Source organism: Oryza glaberrima, chromosome 9 (assembly GCF_000147395.1).
Source record: "Oryza glaberrima chromosome 9, OglaRS2, whole genome shotgun sequence".
NCBI lineage: Eukaryota > Viridiplantae > Streptophyta > Magnoliopsida > Poales > Poaceae > Oryza > Oryza glaberrima.
Window position 1 is genome coordinate 5,294,433 of NC_068334.1, and position 20,695 is coordinate 5,315,127.

At 42.9% G+C, this 20,695-nt stretch overlaps 1 protein-coding gene and 1 pseudogene across 1 annotated transcript; one reads left to right on the forward strand and one right to left on the reverse strand.

Annotated features, from left to right (window-relative positions):
- The first annotated feature begins 11,982 nt into the window (after positions 1 to 11,982).
- LOC127783648 (uncharacterized) lies at positions 11,983 to 16,730 on the forward strand. Its single transcript, XM_052310841.1, has 12 exons — positions 11,983 to 12,176; positions 12,249 to 12,389; positions 13,177 to 13,225; positions 13,384 to 13,401; positions 13,496 to 13,611; positions 13,690 to 13,803; positions 14,574 to 14,624; positions 15,271 to 15,359; positions 15,436 to 15,496; positions 15,628 to 15,705; positions 15,858 to 15,965; positions 16,356 to 16,730. The coding sequence occupies exons 1-12, from the start codon at positions 12,048 to 12,050 to the stop codon at positions 16,479 to 16,481; spliced, it is 1,080 nt and encodes a 359-aa protein (XP_052166801.1). The 5' UTR covers positions 11,983 to 12,047; the 3' UTR covers positions 16,482 to 16,730.
- Positions 16,731 to 17,075: 345 nt separating this feature from the next.
- LOC127784695 (L10-interacting MYB domain-containing protein-like) lies at positions 17,076 to 19,112 on the reverse strand (annotated as a pseudogene).
- Between the last annotated feature and the right edge of the window lie 1,583 nt (positions 19,113 to 20,695).

The window sequence follows — 20,695 nt, forward strand, 5'->3', positions numbered from 1 at the left end:
ATTTGAATCACTACGATTTCGGAACTTCAACGAGGAGGGCTATGAAAAGGGCCGAGTAGACGACATCAACCGATTAGAAGAAGCCCGAGAAGCAGCTTTAATTCAATCGACTCGATATTTGCAAGGGTTGCGTCGTTATCATAATCGGAATGTCCGATCGCGAGCCTTTTTAGTCGGTGACCTGGTTCTGAGGAAAATTCAAACAACACAGGATCGGCATAAATTATCTCCTTTATGGGAACGACCGTTCATAATTGCTGAAGTCACTCGGCCTGGTTCTTATCGACTCAAGCGCGAAGATGGTACTATCATTAACAATTCTTGGAATATTGAACACCTTCGTCGATTTTACGCTTAGGCATTTCGTTTGTATCTTTCCTCTTTGACTGCTAACTTCAAGTTTTTCCTCGAAGTTTTCAGTCAGGGGGCTACTATAATAATAATGGAGTGTGATTTTTATCAATTCAATTTGCTTACTTGATGTATCATTGCCCTGTTTGATTTCTTGGCTTAGTCAATGAGGACTGAAAGTTTTTTAACAACTTTTGTGGGTTTTAGGCTCAACAAGGTTTGACAAAAACTTTTAAGAAATCAGGAGCTAAGCTAAGATATCAAGCACAGCATAAATTCATCAGTATTGTACAAATTGTGCCTCCATCATCATTAATCATCAAAGTTATCGGTACATTAATCAGTATCAGTTTTTTCATCATCAGAATTTTCAAGACCGGCCGGTCGAAGATCGTTGTCCTGAAATCTCTCAACTACATCAGCAGCAATTTTGTCAGCCGCTTTTTTCGCATCACTGATGAGGTCAAGAGCAGCTTCTTCGCTCATCCCGTCTGCAAAGCCATCAATGGCATCAATATCAACTCTCGGATAAAGGGATTTAGTCATCGCGAACGCCATACTTGCTCCCATACTTCCAGCTTCTTTGATGTTCTTGAAATATATATCCGGAGCAACTCTCAGCTTGTCGAAAATTTCAGAAGCATCAAGTGCACTCGGGCCGTTGTTATTGAGGAACATCGCTTGAACAATTAGGGCAGCAGCGTTAGCAACCTCATCCCGGGCTCCTTCAAGTTTTTTGAACTTGCCAACCAGGACGTCGAATTGAGCTTGAGATTTGATCTTGCGGTCTGTATCGACAGATTCACATTAATAAGTCAGCATATGGAGGATAATGGCTTTTGAGGTATTGATTGTTGATACCTTTAACTTCCTTTGAAGCCAGGTCTCTTTGTCTTGCCAGTTCTGCCTTGTCATTTTCCAGAATTTGGATCTGCTTCTCTAGTTGAGATATCTTGGCAGCTTGCACTACATTAACTTCGGTTAATCAGGATTACAGAGATAACAGCACAAATCAGTTGGGCAGAGTTTGCGCAAACCTTTTGATGAGCCACTCAGTTCAAAATTGGATTCCTGGAGCTCAGCAATTCGATTCCTCATATCATGCTCATTTTTCCTGGCAAGCTCTTTTGTCTCATGCAGCAGACTCCTGGTGGCTTCGAGGGTCCCGAGATGAGAGACTAGCTTCTCTAAGGTTGCCGTTTTAGCTTCCTTCCTAAGATGAATCCTCTGCAAGACAGTTTAATTAGCGCATGAAATAAATGGCAAACAAGATGGTTGAGATCAGGTACTAGAGGGCTTACATTTACAATGCGGGTTGCCTGACCAAGTGCCTTCTTCAGTAGGCATAACTCTACGTCCTCTTTTTGCTTATTTATCACGATCCCTTGCGTCCACGCTAGTCGGGTCAGAGTCTTTCCCAGACGAATCTATATCAGATGGTTTCCTGCAAATTTGATTATCAGTATTATTGCCGCAATAGATGTGCATCAATGCAAGAGAGATTGTTATATGAGTTGTACCTGGAAGACTTTCTGATCTTTGGAGCAGGGCGACTGGATGTTTTCTTCCTTGGAGTAGCCTGTTTTGGTAGTTTCTTGGTTGTCCCTCGGTCTCCAGGCCTCCTGGTAGTATCATCGGCTTCGTCGTCACTCAGAACCAGCTTCCTCTTTCGAGAGTCTGACTGGCCGACTGGATCAGAAGCACTTTGTCGAGTTTCAGACCGAATTCTTGGTCCTCCGCTCCCTTGCCCAGTTTGGTGGCGGGGAGATCGACGTTGAGCGATTGGGGGATTCGACTTCATCAAAGCAAATTCCTGGGTGCAATATCTTTCATTGTTAATTGATTCAACAGGAAGACAAGATCATATCTTAAGGAAGGTTGAAATGTTTGAGTGCATACCGGTGGAGGAGGGTTGAATGCATTGAATGGCACAACGGGCAGCAGATGTGAATAGCTGACAACAATAGCGTTTGAGAAGATCTTGTACATTCTTTCTTTCATGACCCTAAAGTCAAGAGAATCTGGATCTTCCCGATTTGGATCATGCTTGCCATCAAACTCAAAAGCTGTGCGGGAGCTAACCGACACTTGATAAAGTGCCGGGTGATCTGCTCTCCTTGGAGACCCTGTTCTTTCAGCTTTATCATCCTCTCCATCAGTTCTACTGCCTGAGCAGCTTCATCTCCCATAGGCAATGAGTTCCATGTGTCCTGGTAAACCGGAGGAAGACAGCAGTACTCGGGGAGTGCGGGCTCAGGATTCTGAACATAGAACCAGTTCGCATGCCAGCCTTTGTTCGAGGTCTTGAAGGGCATGGAGAAATATTTTTGGCTCAAGGTTCCTCTGAGTTGGAAACCAGCTCCCCCAACAACGCACGGCTTGCTTTTGTTTGGCTGGGGCTTGAGGAAGAAGATGCGGCAGAACAAGGCGAAATGAGGCCTAATGCCCAGAAAAGCTTCGCAGGCGTGGATAAAATTGGCAATATGTACTACGGAGTTTGGATTCAAGTGATGCAAGCTAATCCCGTAGAAGTTCAGAATACCCCGGGAAAATCTCGAGGTTGGAAGAGAAAATCCGCCATAGAAGAAATGAGCGAATACCACGATTTCGTGTGTATCGGGGGTCGGGAATGCCTCACCAAATGCCGGTCGCCACCTGATGATCTCTTTTGCTGGAAGAACGCCGTGTGCCACCATCTCCTTCAGATTGTCTTCCATCACATCGGAGGGCGCCCACTGACTCTCGAAGCTTTCTCTTTCTTCCGCCATGAATGTGAACTGGATGGATTGATTTAGTTCGAGATATGGCTGGAAAGGGATGAGGAATCGGAGCGGTGGATGCGGGGAGAAATCTTGTGAAGTTTTTGAGGGTGGATTGGAGCGGATTGATGAACCCTAGTTTGTCCGGCGCAGTTCTGCACTGTAGCAGGAAATGGGGAAAATGGCGAGAGTCTCGGCGGGGAAGACGAAGAGACATGTTTTCATTTCGGTATTATTAGGGTATCGGGAGTACTAATGGGCCTGGGCCTGTACAGTACTTCAGCCCAATTATGTTTTCAGCGTGGCCCGTTGTGATCCCTAGGGACTTAGGCGCTTTTTGCTTTGGCAATATGTGCTCACAATGATGTGGCTCGATGCTGTTAAAATCCTTTTTAACGCGATTCAATAATTCTTTGGAATTATTATGATGCACATAAAAAGGTGCCCAATAGAAAGGTGTTATACCATTCTTGTAAGCTTTTTTGGGCTACGGGAGCTGTTAGGTTAATTTGAGATGACTGGTTTATTAGTAGTCATTCTCCTAGCATGTTATATGCTTATTTTGGTTATGGTAAGGGTCACAGCCTAGGCTGTTAGACTCATTAATTACCATGATTTTCTGTCATGTTTGGTGGATCATTTTAAGAGTTTCTTGCTCGGATTCCTACCAAATATATCTATTTTTGGGCCTTTTGACTGTTTGTCACTCACTCGGCGAGCTGGAGCAAGTTGAATTGAAGCACTCGGACTACTGGTTTTTGTTTCGAGAAGGTTGTTTCGTCAATTGCGAAGGTCTCGGGGGCTCCTGTGGAGATAATGGATACCCCATATCTGCATGACAGTTATACTTTAGTCGAATATATGGTACCAAATATAGATAGAATATCTTTATGAGGACTCGGGTTAGATTCTAAACTTGTATGCCAAGAAAATACTCGGGATCCTAGTCGGCTACGATTGTATTTTATCTGTAATCCCATATTCCGTTAGGATATTGACTGTACCTTGTATTACGGATCCCTTCCCCTATATAAGGAGGGTCCGTGTGCCTCTTGGGGCACGATTCTTTTCTCCCAATCATACAATCAATAACACACTCGGCGGAATCATCCCCGGACAGGAGTAGGGTATTACTTCTTGAATAAGGCCTGAACCTGTATAAAATCCCTTGTCTCCAAACCCATCCACCTTCCTAGCTTGATAGCCACCCCTTTTATTATTGCCGAAATCTTGTTTCGACAATAAGACGCAGAAATGTGTATTAAACTTTGTCTTTTCTTTTTTATGCCGCATCCTGCACGGAAAATTAGTGCATATTTTATCTGATATTCTGGTTTCATGAATTTTTCAGGTGTGTGATTGCCTTTTTTAGATTGACAGGAATTCAATTGGGTTGTCGTTGAAACTTAGGCACAATATGGAGTTGTTTAATGAAATAAGTCCACTTCAACTCCTTTAAATAAAGTCCAATCTGATCTGTATCCTCTAACCACAATAGCAGCGGATATCCTGATCCACCAACTTTTAACCGATGCAAAATGACTCCCCTAGCAGTGTTGAAGGTGGTTTTCGCTGATGTGACGTCTACGTTTTAAATTGACTTAATCTTCATCATACGTGGCATTACAATAACAAAAGTAATTGCTCCGAAGTAATAATAAAATGCGTGGGACCTCGGGTTGGTGACTGCTTCTTTTCCTGGGACATTTAACTTTAGGCCACTTTTAAGATGTGGCAATTAATTATTTGCCACTTGTTGTCTATGACATGTGGGCCCTCATATGTCTAATATGGGTCCAGTGACAAATCATTTATCACCATCCATAAGAGTGGCAAATAATTAATTAATCCTCTTTTCCTCCTCCCTCCTCTTCTGTTTCTCTCCACCGCTCCCATCTCTTCGAACCGATCCCCAATCCTGCTCCCACCCCTATCGATGATGGCGGCGTCGGCGGCTCACATCCAGGGCGGGGACCGGAGGACGTGGAGCTCCAGGCTGGCACGACGGGGCAGCGGCGAGTGGTGCGTAGCTCAGGACATGACGCGACTCGCTTCAACCTGCTCGGCGTTTGCTCCTTGTCGGCGTCTTGATGGAGCTCCCACAGATGTAGGGCGGCGCCGTTGTCCGAGGGCGGAAGGCCACACCCGTGGCCGTGGCTGGCGACGGCGCATCCTCCAGCTGAGCGGCAACAGGACGGCCTTGAGGTGGAATGGCGGCCCCGACGCGTAGCGACAGCGAGGCGGCCTCGACGCGTAGCGAGCTCAAGACGAAGCGACGTACGGTCACACGGATTCGAGCTAGAGCGAACACAACGCGACCCCAAGGCAGAGACCGGCGACTACGGTGAGACCGTGTTTGAGTTGATTTCAAAAGAGTGATCTAGCTAAGCTATGCTGTGTTGATTTCATCTGCGGTGTATGAGTTAGCAATGACAATCATAACCATGGTGCTGAGCATTTGAGCAGCTCCTTCGCTGCTACTGCCGGTGCGACATGGCGTGTCGTTCAGCCGTTGGCACTGGCCACGCCGCGGTAGGCTTCCCCGCTGCCAAGGTCGCACATCACCGGCATGCTGCACAAAATCGTTCCTGCTTATTTAATGGTTGCAATTAGAGTTTAAATTGGGCCTTGTTTGTCGGGATTCCTGTCCACCTTGTTAAACTTTGTGCTTGGCCTACGAAGGACCAGACCAAATACAGTTAGGGCCCTTTGAATCGCAGGATTGAGAAAACGTAGGAATAGGAAAAACGTAGGATTTTAATAGGAATGTAAGTCTAAAACATAGGATTGTAAAACGCAGGAAAAACACAGGAATGACCGTTTGATTGAACCGCAGGAAAAACACAGGAATTGGATGAGAGAGATAGACTCAAAGGAAAGTTACCAAGATGTTCTACCTCATGTTAAATTTCCTCCAAAACTTGCATGGAAAGAGGTATTCCATAGGAATTTTATAGGATTTCATAGGATCCATTCCTTTGATTCAAATGGCTATATAGGAAAAATTTTCATAGGAATAAAATCCTCTAAAATTCCTATAAATTTCCTTTGAATCAAAGGGGGCCTTATTGGGTCTATCATCAAACCTTCCATATTTAGGATTGCACTATATAAAAAGAGGAGGGGGCTATTCATTTATACACTTGGAAAGAGGATTGGAATAAGAAAAGAGTCTCACCTCTAAACTTTGTGTCTCCACTTTGTTTTATAGATTATACAATCTCATTGGACTACTATGTAGCAAGGGGATGCATAATACGTCATCAGCACGAAGCTCTATCGGAGACCAAGGTAGAAGAACCCGAGACAAGGTAGAAGAAGGGTAAGAAACCCGAAAATCCACTTTGCATCTTGTAGATTGAATTGCAAAAACGAATTCGTTGCATCTTCCTCGTTTCATTTTTTTTTTCGATCGATTACATCACCACTGACTGGGAGTCGCCGGCAAATGCCGACGGACGGTGCCTCACCACCGGCCGTGCCATGCACGGTGCCGGCTACACACCGCACCGGCCGCCTGCGCCCTGCATGGCCGCTGCGTACAGCGCCGGGCCGCGCCGACCTCGCCGCGAATGATCACCACCGCCAGCACGGGCGTCGCATCATCTCTGCGCCCCGCATGGCCGCCACACGCCACCGCCCGCGCCCCGCCTGGCCGCCGCCGCCGCCACGCCGTGCAAATCGCGCCGTCCCGACGGCAGGACTTGCAGCTGCACTGCAACGCACGGCATCACGCGTTGAACCACCACCGACCGCGTCCCTCACGGCGTTGCTCCGCGAGCCACCGCTGGCTGCACCCGCGCCACCTCGCCCGTGAGCCGCCGCGCCTCTCTGAGCCGCGCACATGGCCGCCACCCTGCTCGCACGGTCGCCGCGTCCTCACCGCACCTACGGCGAGCCGCCGTGCACCGCCGCGCCTCACAGCACCGCGCGCATTGCCCCCGCGCTGCCCGCACGGCAGCTACGCCGGCGCTGGGCCTCCGCATGCCGGTGTGTCTCGCCGAGCCGCCCGCCGTGCCGTGCCGCCACGCCACGCTGGGCCGCCCGCTCCGTCGCGCCGCACACAGGCCGCCACGCCGCTGCACCTCGGTGAACCGCCACGCCGCCGCGCGTAGCAAGCTCTCCGTCGGCAGCCACCCGCGCGCAATCAACGGGGAAAGGAAGGAAAGAGGAAGAAGAAAGAAGGAAAGAAAAAAAAGGGGAAAGTAATTGGCGATTTTGCAGAAAGCCCATAGATTTTCTGAAAATTGTGTGCGCATATCTCTCAGCATGCAGAGAATTTCAGAAACTTCCATTTTTATCTGTCCACCAGTCCACCTCATGAAACTCTAGTAAAGGGCCTCTGTAGTTGCATATTTCACCTATATTTTATATTTAAGATCTTGTCAGGGGTAGGCGCACGGTCGTGCGGGGTGCCCATCCCTATCGTTTAGCGAAGCTTCTTGGCCCCAAGGACGATGTGGATGTCGGATGCCCAGGTCAGGTAGTTCTGGCCATGCAGGGCCAGTTTCGCGAACTCCTTGTTCGTGATTCCTGACATTCTGTTGCAAAGTGACAAAATATTCATAAGTTAATGCTAGTAACATGGTTGCAAATATGAATGCAAATATTTCATTATTTTCCAATATTTATATTCTTACGAAATGCAAATTGTTCAATAAAGAAATACTAGAGCTCATATAAATGCATACAAATATTCATATAAAGGGGAAAAAGGTATAAACTTAGGATCGAGTACAATTGTTGAAAAAAATTGAAATTTCAAACAGGTTTGGGATTGGATGATGCAAGGAAAGCAGTCACAACTATTGCTGCACGTTGGAAACAACTAAAATCGCTCAGTATTTATATTTATATAAATACTGAAAATAAAAAAATTCAAAATATCAATTAATAATAATTAATGGTTCATTAAATTCAAATTCAAATTTTATAATACATAAAAATGCTTAAATATGAAATATAGGCGAAATATGCAAGTACAGGGGTCCTTTACTAAGTTTCCATGCGGTGAAGGGATAAAAATGGAAGTTTCCGAAATTCTAGGGTCCTAGGCGCAAGGAATCTCCATGCTTATAGATATGCGCACATTTTCAGAAAATCTAAGGGCTTTCTGCAAAATCGCCAATTACTTTCCCCTTTTTTTTTCTTTCCTCTTTTATTCTTCCACTTTCCCTCCTTTCCCCGTTGATTACGCGTGGTTGGTTGCCGACGATGAGCTCGCTGCGCGCGGCGGCCTACATGCGGCACGGCGGCGTGGCGGCACAGCAGCGTTTGCACTGCGTGTCGAGGCAGCGCGAGAAAGTGCGGTGGAGGCGCGATGGCCATGCTGGCGGCTCAGCGGATCGGTGCCACTGCCGTGCAAAGCGGCGCGGCCCGGTGAGACGCGGCGGCCGTGCGGCCGGCGCAGCAGCGGCGCGGTGGCCGTGCGAGCGACGTGGCAGCCATGGGCGCGCCTCGCCGGCGGCGTGCGGAGGCCATGCGGGGCGCGGCGCGTGTTGACGGCCGTTATCGATCAGTTTCGACCATCAATATTACTAAAATAGAGGAGAACTAGTGATCTTGCAATGCATAAATATGTTAGAATAATAATATTTCACTAGTATTAGGTCTACTAACATTTTGCAGAGAATAACAATAAAGTGGAGGAGAATCGGCATCAACTCAAACGATAAGTCAATCGGACGATGTCGAGAATTAGACTTATGCATGAATGGGCCAAGAACTCAGAGTTGACACGTCAAACTGGGCCAAAATTCACAAGTCTACATAAAGGAGCAACAGAGGAGGCCGCCAGCCGAAAGATGGGCTGGTTGGGCAAGCCCCTTGAACCTCCCTCGCCTCCGTTGGATCCAGGTTTTGCTGGACGGTGGAGATGAAGCCCAAACGATAGTTGGAGGGTATTACCAACCATTCCAACCGTCACAACCGTCATAGTTCAGCTATAAAAGGATATCCTCTTCTCACTTCACACACACCTCTAGCAAGAGTTCTCTCATTTCTCTCAAGTTTAGTTTAGTAGTATCTAGCTGGTGGAATAGGAATAGAGTAGAAATCAGAAGTCCAGAAGCCTTCGGAAGAGTTCGGGTATGGCTCTAGTAGCTTTCCTTTTCTCTTTTGTAAGCTTTGTACTTTTAATAGAATACTCTTCTATATACATTTATGGTATTGAAATACTTTCTGAGTATATGAGTACCTACTTTACTTTACATTATGTTCATGTTATACTAAATATAAATATACAGCTAGCTTATCTGGAAGATGCTTTGGTGCGGGTATAATGTTTGCTTATGCAATTACTCTATGTTATGATGATGATATTAGAGTAGTATCTGGTAGTTTAGACGTGGTGTCTAGATTACGGGATATCATTATTTGGGGTTATATGTTGTGGATGAGAGGTGGGCCGCTGATGGTGACAGCTCAGTATGGGTATTCCTCCATATCTGTATATAATCCTAAGTTAATTCTCTGGGGAGGGTATTCCTCTGTATTTAGCCCCGGTTGTATGGTCATGAAGGGTTGACGTAAGGAACTCGGTAGTCAGGGGTGGCTTCTCGAAGTACCAGGAGGGCATCAGATAGAGGGTATTAGCTAGTATATCGGTTAACTAGAATGAATGTATACTATGTATATTAGAAGTATAGGAATAGATTATCTTTCTCTTTTCTGTACACTTAGCTTAATAATATATTATGAGAATGAGTAAGCTAATGCTTGTGTGTCACTCTACCTTGGATTATCTTAACCCCTGCTTAGAATATGATTATCACAAGTAACATATAAACTATTAGTCAAATTCTCTCTACATGATCTTCCTACAGGATAAAATAAATACGATACCCTTGGAATACTCTCGGGTGAAATGCTATAATGGTATATCCGTGCGCTTGAGGATGTACTCTGTAATCATAATATACCAGAAGTATTTCTGCGCTATTGCTGGGAATTATATTTCTAGTAATGACGTTAAGAAATACCAACAGCGCGCATGGGCGGTGTGCGAACGCGGCTCGGCTGGGGACGTGCGGTGGTTGTGCAGGTGGTGTGGCTTGGCGACATTGCCGTCGCGGTGCAAGTGGCGCAACCGGCGTCGCGTGCGGGCGAGGCGGCTTGGCCGGTGGCCGGCGCTTTCTAGCGGCCGATGCAGCCATGTAGGTGAGGCCGTCGCCTAGCAGGTGCAGCTGGTACCAAGTGCGGTCGACGCGTGATGTGACCATGGCTACTACGGATACAACCGTTGCTCACATCATGGATGAACAAGAAGATATGAATATAAGATATGAACATCAAGTCCTCCAAGTGCTGAAATTCGAATCGGCCACCTACTACACTGTTGACTTCAAACGGCTGCCGAATCTGTATACGACCTCCGTTTTCGGCCCGTGAGTACTTCATGAAAAGCTCTCGAAGTTCTCTTTCCAAAGGACCTAGCCCTATTGCCAAATTCCACCTCAATTGGCCACAATCAAAGAAAAAAGTGTTGCGTCACCAATAGTGGGTCTATGGGCATGTAACTTCATCTGTGACCCCGGGCCAAGTGGAGCCCATGTGAGGTGCACCCCAATCTGGTGGAGCACGACCCTAGGGCCCCCTTGGTTGTCCTCCCATCTCTATAAATAGCTAGGTACCCCTTCAGGGTTTCTCGGGTTTGTTAGATTAAAGTTTAGCCATTGTTACTTGCGCGCGTGTCGGCTAGACCGTCTGTCTACTTGTTCTTCGGAACCCCAACTTATCATTTGTATTCAATTCCTATCTGTAATTCAGATTGTTTTTATCTTGTTCTTGCTTGTTTCTTCGATTTGCTTGCAGGAATAAGGTTGATCTGCATCGGCAAGATCAACAACCCACGGAGAGGTGTATCGATCGCTAAGACACAACACAACAACATCTAGTATGGTTGTAGTCGGGTTGTTAACGTTTCTCCCAAATCGTAGTTATCTACAACTCACCGAAAGATTGGGCCAACAACAACCTTAAGTGTCTCGCGTGGAGCTTAGGGTTCATCAGCGTAGGCGTGTGTCATGTTGTAGCGAACGACGCGTTTGGTTGGTGCGCGGCACGACGGTCGTTCAAGCCATGGTCAGCGCGGCACGATGCCGTGCTGTGGTCATGCAGGGCATTGGCAGCCGACGCGATGCACAACATGGCGCAGCCGGTGGCCGGTGGTGGAACTCTGACAATTGGCATTAGCCGGCAACTCCCAGTCGGCGGTGACGGAATCTATTGAGAACCACAAAAACGGAACGAGTAGGATGCAATGAATTCGTTTTTGCAATTCAATCTACAAGATGCAAAGTGGATTTTTGAGTTTCTTACCCTTCCTCTACCTTGTTAGAATTATACAACTGCTGCTACAGAGTAGTTCAATGGGGTTGTATAATTCTAAGAAAAAGTGGAGACACAAAGTTTAGGGGTGAGACTCATTTTCTTATTCCAATCCTTTCATCAGGTGTAGAAATGAGTAGACCCCTCCTCTCTTTACATAGTGCAATCCCAAATATAAAAGGTTTGCTGATGGTCCCAATAAGTAGTATATTTGGGCTAGACCTTCAGGGGTCAATCCTAAAGTTTCTCAACATATTTTAATTAAAAAGAGAATCTCACCTTTAAATTTTGTAGATCCAGTTTATTCTATACATTATGCAACCCTGTTAGACACTCTACAATATGGGTGGCATAATACACCTCTCCTGACGCCATTGCTTTTGCGAATGTGAGGAAAAATTTAGTATTCCATTAAAAAGTTTTTTTCATATTAAAAAAGAAAAAGGAAATCCTAAAATCACAGAGCATCGGCTGAGGACTTGTGTGTGTGAGATTTGACGAGCCGCGCCCACGCAAGCAAAACAAGGAAGCCTCGTCTCATCAGATCTAAAAGCTGTGTCAGCTGCAGTTTGTTCGGTTCGGGCTGTGCAAGGAAGCCAAGAACCAACTATGGCGGGCGACGGGCTTCCCCGGATCGCGGTGGTCGGCGCCGGCATCTTCGCGCGCACCCAGTACATCCCAAGGCTCCGCGAGATCGCCCACCTCGTCCTCCTCAAGACCATCTGGAGCCGCACCAAGGTCAGCCACACACAGATCATCCACCGAACTCCGCTCTCCTGTCGGTCGCTGGACCTCACCATTCCGTTGCAGGAATCCGCGGAGGCCGCCGCGGAGCTCGCCCGGGACTTCGCGCCCGAGATCCAGCCCAGATGGGGCGACGCGGGCCTGGAGGAGATTATGGGAGACGCTTCCATCTCCGCCGTCGCCGTCGTTCTTGCTGGCCAAGTGCAGGTCCGGGGTCCTCCAACAATTCATTCCCCATGGATTCACATTCACTTTGCTTGCTGCCTTCATTTCATAGCTACATTACGAGTTAGCTATGCATAGTTTGATCCTACATATGGACTAGCTTTTCTTTCATGGGTGATTTCAGATGAAACCGTATTGCTTTTGGTTCTGAATGCAAGCTGTTAAGCAAGGTCAATTGGTCATACATTGAGATTGAGTTATCACTTATTAGCATGCCAAGGAAGAAAAGAGAATGTGCACAAGCTTTGCTATGTTTCCAGCTACTGTACTATATCCCTTTTCAGCAGTTTACCAATTACTTCAGAAGAGCTCGGACTGAAAAGAAAGAAACATGATCTACTAGTATATATCACTAATTTGACTGAAGAAAGAAGTATAATATATTTATAACACAAATTTACCTAAAAAGAAGAGACTGTCTTTATAAGAGTTCCAAGTCTTCAGGTTCAATCGAATAATTGAACCTTGTAGCCTTTGAGTTACTAGCCGTTGTGTCAAACTGTTGTTGAGTTTATGTCTTTGCCATTTACTCCAGATCACCATTATAAGACAAGAGTTGCCATGCATTATGTTCATGACCCTCACATAGTCACTTGTACATGCACTTCTATTTTATTTTCGCTGATTGTTTTCCTTTTAACAACCCATAGTTCAGTGTTTCACCAAATGTTAGGTTGTCTTAACTATTTTGACATCTATGACTATGCTTCTAGAAAATTACATTTACTCTATGCACAGGAATTTCTCACAAGTTGTTTGAAATATGCAGGTTGACCTCTCCTTAAAAATGCTCAAGGCAGGAAAGCATGTGATACAAGGTAAAACAAAATATATCTTGACATTCTGATTTGGGCTAGAGAACTTGTACACAAAATAAATAGGAGTTCCTTCTCTTAGTTAGACAAGTTTTTGTTTCTTTAAATTTTCTAATTCGCTGTCGCATGTTTGCATAATATGTTCGTCTTGTGGCTCGAAGAGAAACCTGCTTCTGGATGTAAGTACTTCAATTTGTTTGTTTCCGAATCTTGTACAAGAATAGTAAAAATTCACTCAATATATATGTGACCATCTTTCTCGTAAAACTTCAGCAACAATGGAAGCAGAAACAGCATTGTCAGTTTACAATTCATTTCCAAACCAATTCCCATACAAACCAATTTGGGCTCTGGCAGAAAACTACAGATTTGAACCTGCATTTGTGGAGGTACACATTTTCAATCTTATAATTTGTTTTTTTTTTCTTGCTAGATTACATTGGTAATCTCAAGACTCTTATCTTCAGTCAAGGAAGTTGATGAGTGATATTGGTGATATGATGAACATCCAAGTTATTGTTGAAGGGTCAATGAATAGTTCAAATCCATACTTTAATAGCTCCTGGAGAAGAAATTTTGTGGTAAGAATCAAGTAGTGAGCTACTGTTTTCCTGTCTCTTACGTGCTTTATCTGCATGTTTTCATACTATGCCCATCACTTCGCTTCAAAACTTGATGCTACAGCTCAGTTCTATTACTAAATACTAATAGTTACAAATGGTTTAAGTTTAAACTTACCAAATAGCACATATGGGTAATGTATAGTTCTTTGGGTACTAATTAGCTACTAGGTTTACTAAATATTAATCTTTTGGATTTCCATACCAAAACTCTAGTTCTTATGCGCATCTTGTCAATAATGTTTTTTTTATCCTAAGGAAATTAATTCAATATTTTAATCAGTTGGTTGGTGCTTTATCATTGTCAATTGACCAATTTATATTTCTTGTCAACAATTTTTTTAAAATATTCTGTACCTTCCCAAAAGTTTGCCTTGTTTATTTTTTTTAGATAGATAATTCAAACACATGAGGTGTTGCTCTAGCATACATTTGTTATATCAACTTTTGGATATTTAATTTCACTTCAAACTGCAATTTCATGTCCAATGATTGCAATAAGGTCATTCAGCTTTTGCAGTTGTGAAGTATTCAAATTTCAAGCATTTGCAGTTGTCCTTGGCAACTACGTTTCGGTCAACTTCTTTTTATTTATTTATGCAAATGAGTAGTCACTGCAAAGTGCAAATTAATGACTTGGCCTTTTTTATATTATTATTTTACAAAGATTAGAATGTAACGGACTTGAGATGTGTGCTGTTTCTCCTTATTCTGATAACTTGGCATTGCAGGGTGGCTTTATACTGGATATGGGTGTGCATTTCATAGCAGGACTAAGAATGGTATGTTAATCATGTTATATTGGGATTAATGGACCAGCTTATGGCTTATATTAATGTCTGCAACACTGTGGAGTTAATAAGTATTATTATATTTTGAGGATTTGACACTCTACAATCTACACCAACATAGGATTAGAGGAAATATAATGTTAGAAATACACAACTGTTTCTACGAATATAGGTTAAATTAGCTCAAATTTTGCTAGTAAAGTGCACCATCTAGACATGTGAAGACTAGTAATTCATGCATACAAGTGTCTTGCCAAGCCATCTACTTATGAAGTTGACATTTTAGTTTACTTACATCCAAAAGATTTAAAATCTAGGATCCTGGCTGTGCTAGCTATCAATTGTAATGTTTTTCGAACAGATGGTTTTAGGCTTAAAACAGGGATATCTGGACTGCACTGAGTTTCTCAGTTTTCTGTGACTTTATTTGATTTTTTTTTTTAAAAAAACAATGCATGAATGATTACTAGGTGAAACAGTTGAAAAATAGCACAGAAACAAGATATGAATAGTTAGAACTAAACTGCTACAGCCATTTAATGCTGTTTTTTTTAGTAAATCGCTGGTTAAGATCATGAATGTGCCCATCTGTTTTTCATTCCTTACTTTTTTAAGATGATGAGCCCTTCTGTAACAGATGGTTGGTTCAGAAATAGCAACTGTATCGTCTATCTCCCGTCATGTGGATAAGGCTTTACCACCACCTGATAACATATGTTCTCTTTTGTAAGTTTCTTAATACTAAGTGGATTTTGTATTGGAAAGTTTTCAGATCTTACAGAATTTTGATGTGTTGATGCAGCCAGCTAGAAAATGGATGCGCTGGGGTCTTTGTGTTTGCAGTCAACTCGAGAACACCCAAGGTTAACTTAAATATTGTTTGAAAAGTTCTATTGCAAACATATAATGCTATTATCTTCAATTTCTACAGCATGAAGTTAACAAAATAATATTTTTCTCCTCTCAGTTTTTGGTCTTGTTTTGATGTTTATAGATATTATGGCGGGTGGATGGAACTAGAGGAACAGTGCAAATAGAACGTGGAATTGCTAGTGGGAAGCATGGGTACCAGGTAAAACCTCCTTTTCTAAAGTCAACAATTTATTATTGCTTATAAGCAATATTAATGCATTGGTTTTTTTTAAAATAATTATATCTGTTCAAGCAAAGGTGTTCCTGAAGCACAAATGAACATCTTAAGTATGAACCATTTATGCGTTTCAGGTTTTATTCACCAATGAAAATGGGCAGTGCCAGACGACATTTTATCCATTCTGTGGCGTGAATGAAGAACTGAAGGCTTTTGTTCATGACATTGTGCAGGCAAACAAAGTATTATTATTAATTCTGATAAATTTCAATTTTTATTTCTTCTTCGATGCATCATGGAACAATGATTTAGATATCTTGGGATTTCCTTTGAGAACATATTATGATACCATATAGTCAACTTGCTCATGGGATGTTCTTCCATTTAGATCCGTAGTCCAGGCTTCAGAGAGTTGCCATTGTGTGACTTGCTTCTTAAAACATATAATAGTCCTGAATAATTTTACAGTACATCCGTCGAACATCTATAACATTTTCTCAGATGCAATTTATATTAAAACCACCAAAATGTTAAATAATCAGCGCATCTTCTTTGAATCCCATCCGATTATTAAAATATGATAGGATTTTGGTGCACTCCTGCTGACTTGCTGTTACTGCTTGGTCGTGCAGGATGGGGATCACAAGGCTGAACCCCGCAGTTCTTATGTTGAAGGCGCACGGGATGTCGCCGTTCTAGAAGCCATGCTTGAATCTAGTGCGAAGCAAGGAACCATGGTCCAAGTGAAGAAATTCTAACATCCATAAAATTGTTCAAAAAAAGAGAGGGAAATATATTCTTCAGCAAGTTGGTACGCCAATTATGTAGCTTTACTAATAAGGAACATTTTTTTCCAAGTTCATACATACCATTGAGAGTACAGCGTGCAAATAGCAGTGTTTCCAGAGAACCAACTTTCTTTGACTCCATACATATTTGTTGGCTTGTTGCCATTGATAAATTGATTATTACACACCGAAACAATGCACTTCGGCTTGTTCTGCACAGTCAAGTTGCCATCCCATGCGAAAATCAGTCTTTCAGGTTATAAGCCACTTTGAAAATTTGAAATAAAACTTAATTTTGAAGTTGAATTTGATTTTTTTTTCAACATAGTTTGTTTTCCAACATTTGCTTTTAAACTGCTATAATATCACCTACATGAAAGTGTTATTGATAAATTATTTTTTAGTTGCCAATAAGCCATCATATAATTAGCGCATAAGCGAAACGATGACTTTGAGCTACCAGCTTGATGGCCCCCGGTCGTAATAATAATCTCCTGGTTTAGCAAAAGGCAATATCGGTAAGCTTTGTTTTGTACACATGGGCCGGAGGGAGGTCAGTGAAGGTTAGTAAGCCCGGAAGTTGATGAGCCCAATCCACGAAGAAAATCTGCATCAGAATTCAGAGCGTTATATAGGAAGGCCCAGTAGTGGGTGCTGCTGCCTTTGCGTCGCCCGCTCGCTTTCGGTTGGGCGTCGTACACGTGTGCTCGTGTTGCGGCGGCGTCTGCTGCTCCATCGGCGCGGCGACGTGGCCCTTCTGTCTGCCTACCGAGATGATACTCCGGCTACATCGAATCTACACTTGTCGTTATCGACCTATTGATCGCGTTGATCATCAAGGTTAGCTAGCGCCGGAGATGGATAAACTTGCGTGGCTCTGTTCGTCGCAGTCGTACATAGTGGTTTATTATTAATTATTATTATACATCTCCGTTCAAAAATATAAGAGACTTTACTTATAGAATTAAAACATGTTTGATAAAACTCTAACTCTATAACCCTAGCTCTAGTGAAAAGGCATGTAGTCTAGTGATTGCAGTGACCTGAGTAGCACCTTAAGGTTTTGAGTTCAAATTTCTATAGGAGCGAATTTCAGATTAGGTTATTTAAAGGCTAAGTTCCCTATTTGATAGACTAAGTTTCTAAGTTAAAATGGCTGTATATATCCGATTGGATATAGAGACCGACCGGGTAAAAAATACCCTTCTCTCTAAAAAAAAGATCCTAGCTTCTCTAAAAAAAGATCCTTGCTCCAAACTTTAGTTTCAATGGGAGCTATCTCTTTTACGAGCTGAGGTGCTTTTGAAAGTGTTTGATGCTTTAAAAATCTTGAAAGAGAGGATAGGAGAGAGAGGTGGACAATACTACTCTGGTCGTTTTTATGTTTATTTGATGTAGAATTAATAGTCGTTATTTTTCCTTAATGATTTGAACATTATACGTATGGAAGGTTAAAATTAAGTTAAAATAATTGGTAATTAAAAGATTGATAAAGTTCAAGTTGTCTCATGACATATATGAATAATACAAATGTTTAGGAATAATAACTAGTAGCATTGTGATAAATGTATTATACTATGGTATAGGTGTAATACGACCGGCTGGTCATCATGAAATGCATCCATGGATATATCACTTTGACTCTCGGTGGATGTATCTGATGCATCTTGAGAAAGGACATGTCTCCTAAATCTAGATGGAATGATAGACACATAATCTAGATTCCTTTCAAACACATGAAAATATCTATCTGGCACATTATAAATGAAATTATGCAATACCAATGTTGCTGTCACAACCATTTTTTGTTTCCACATTTGAAAGCTATGCATTTTGTGGAGAACTTGTCACTTTATCTTCCATACACCAAAGCATTTCTCAATGATAGTGTGCAAACTCAAGTGTAAGAAATTGAATTTTTCCTTCTCCCCACTTGGTGCTAAATCTCTTCGAAATTCCGAGACATGGTATCTTTGTCCCTTGTATGATACGAAATACCCAGGACGATTTGGATAGTCAACATCGATAGGATTATTGGTAGCTGTTGATATGGTTCCATGCCCTAAAGATCAATGATTAGCATCAGTATTGTGAATGTCTTCAAACATCTTCTCAAGTAACTCCTCATTTTGCAAGCCGGCCTTCATAAATTTGGTACAACCTGCTATGTCCTACATGACATGACATTATAAAATAAGTTAGAACACTTCTTTTGGTTTGCATTTGTTTAATTTAACACCATATGAATAAAAACTTACTGATTTTAGTTGTTTCCAACGTGCAGCAATAGTTGTGACTGCTTTCCTTGCATCATCCAATCCCAAACCTGTTTGAGATTTCAATTTTTTTCAACAATTGTACTCGATCCTAAGTTTATCCTATTTGTCCTTAATTTGAAGCCTAGTGTATCTCAGCCCTATCCTTGAGGCAAATCGCTCAATGACTTCATCATAACCTAGAATTGGATAAATGAGTATTTGGACGATTACCTGTAGCTACTTGATCAGCAAAAATGTCACACACAACTCTAGTGCTATAGTCATTCCAATAAGAAGAATCAATGGGTATTTTAACACCCTTCGATGGCACATTTTGAGCCATGCCTGCCATCCACTCACACCATAGTTTACAAAATTCAGATAAAGGTTCAGAGGGCACTAATGTAATTTCACATGGTCTATTAAAGGCAACTTAGAGTAGACTTGATTAGTCAGGCTGACATATACGTATACCCAATAGACCCATACAGATGCATACTACATATAAATATATACCTATATAATTTTTGGCCAAATTATATAGGAAAGAACACTGAAATGGACCGTCTTTTTCTCTGAATACAAGTATATGCATGAATCAATCAGAAATAATCCATGGTGCATACAAATCCTAAAGAAACATGCTTTTACATTGTGTGCAGATACATTGGTATTAGTACTTCGCATGGTACATCACAGATCTAGTAATTTCACTCTTGTTCATTGCATAATACCAAAGTAATCAACTCTAAAAAAATAATTCATCCCACAGGGATCATGCACATTTCAAGCCAAGAGTTGGGGGGACTTATAGAGTTTGAGGAGGGGATATCGTATGGGACTGGGGGGTGGTGGGGCCTAAATTCCTCGCGCCTCCACTGCCGTGCACCGCCCCCCGCGTCTGCAGCAAGGGTCACTTCCATCAAGAAGGATAGGAGAGAGAAGAGACAGGAGGGGGAACCTGCTCGCCACCTCCACCGATGCGCCGTCACCACCGGTGCACCGCCGTCTCCAGTGCGCCGCCTCCCCTCGTGCTTTTTCACCGGAACCACGCACTCCTCTTCACTTACGCATGAGACAGTGATGAGGCGAAGGGATACAGGGAGTGGGGAGGCGGAGGGATGGAGGGGGTAGTTGGATGGCATTTGCGAGCAATTTTGGTTCAAGTGTGGGGCTATTTCTGAAATCCGGTTGGAGTTAGAGTTGTGGAGCGACCGGAATGCCGCTCCACACCGCTAGTTCATTTTTGTGTAGCATCTGGCTTGCTCCACTCCATTTTTTTTTTTGGAGCTGGACCGTTTGGTTAGACTCCAGCTTGATTTGAGGTGAATCTAGGAGTTAGAGCTACATCAAATAGGCCCTTCTATGGACAAAATCCTTTAGAGATACCTGCGTGGCTGCATGGCTCGGTTCCATGGTAACAGCTCTGGGTCTTAGGATGTACCGCCTAGAATATTTGCTTTACTTCAGTGTAGGTCCTAAAATTCGGGTTCTGTGTGTGCTAGTTGGTTTCATCCTACAACCAACAAGATAATCAAGGCAAATGTAGATGACGATGGCCAAACGACTAAAAAGCCGATTAAAAATCATACCGTTCAGCCGATGCCTAAAGAATTGGCTATACCCAAAAAGAGTATAATGTATACTATGCATTGACAAGATTTATATTGAATATAATTGTAAATAAACTTCCTTTAGTAAAATCAATCGTCGAACCAAATCGATGTAGCATAAACTTCCTTTAATAAAATCAATCTTGATAGGTCGAACCAAATCGATGCAGCATAAGATTGATAATAATAAAGTCAATGATTGTACAATTATACGATCTAAATGACTAGTTGATGTACAAGATAATATGAACAAAACCAAGATAACAATGATCGGCTGAAAGGTAAAATATCATGCATTTGTTAACTCAATCTA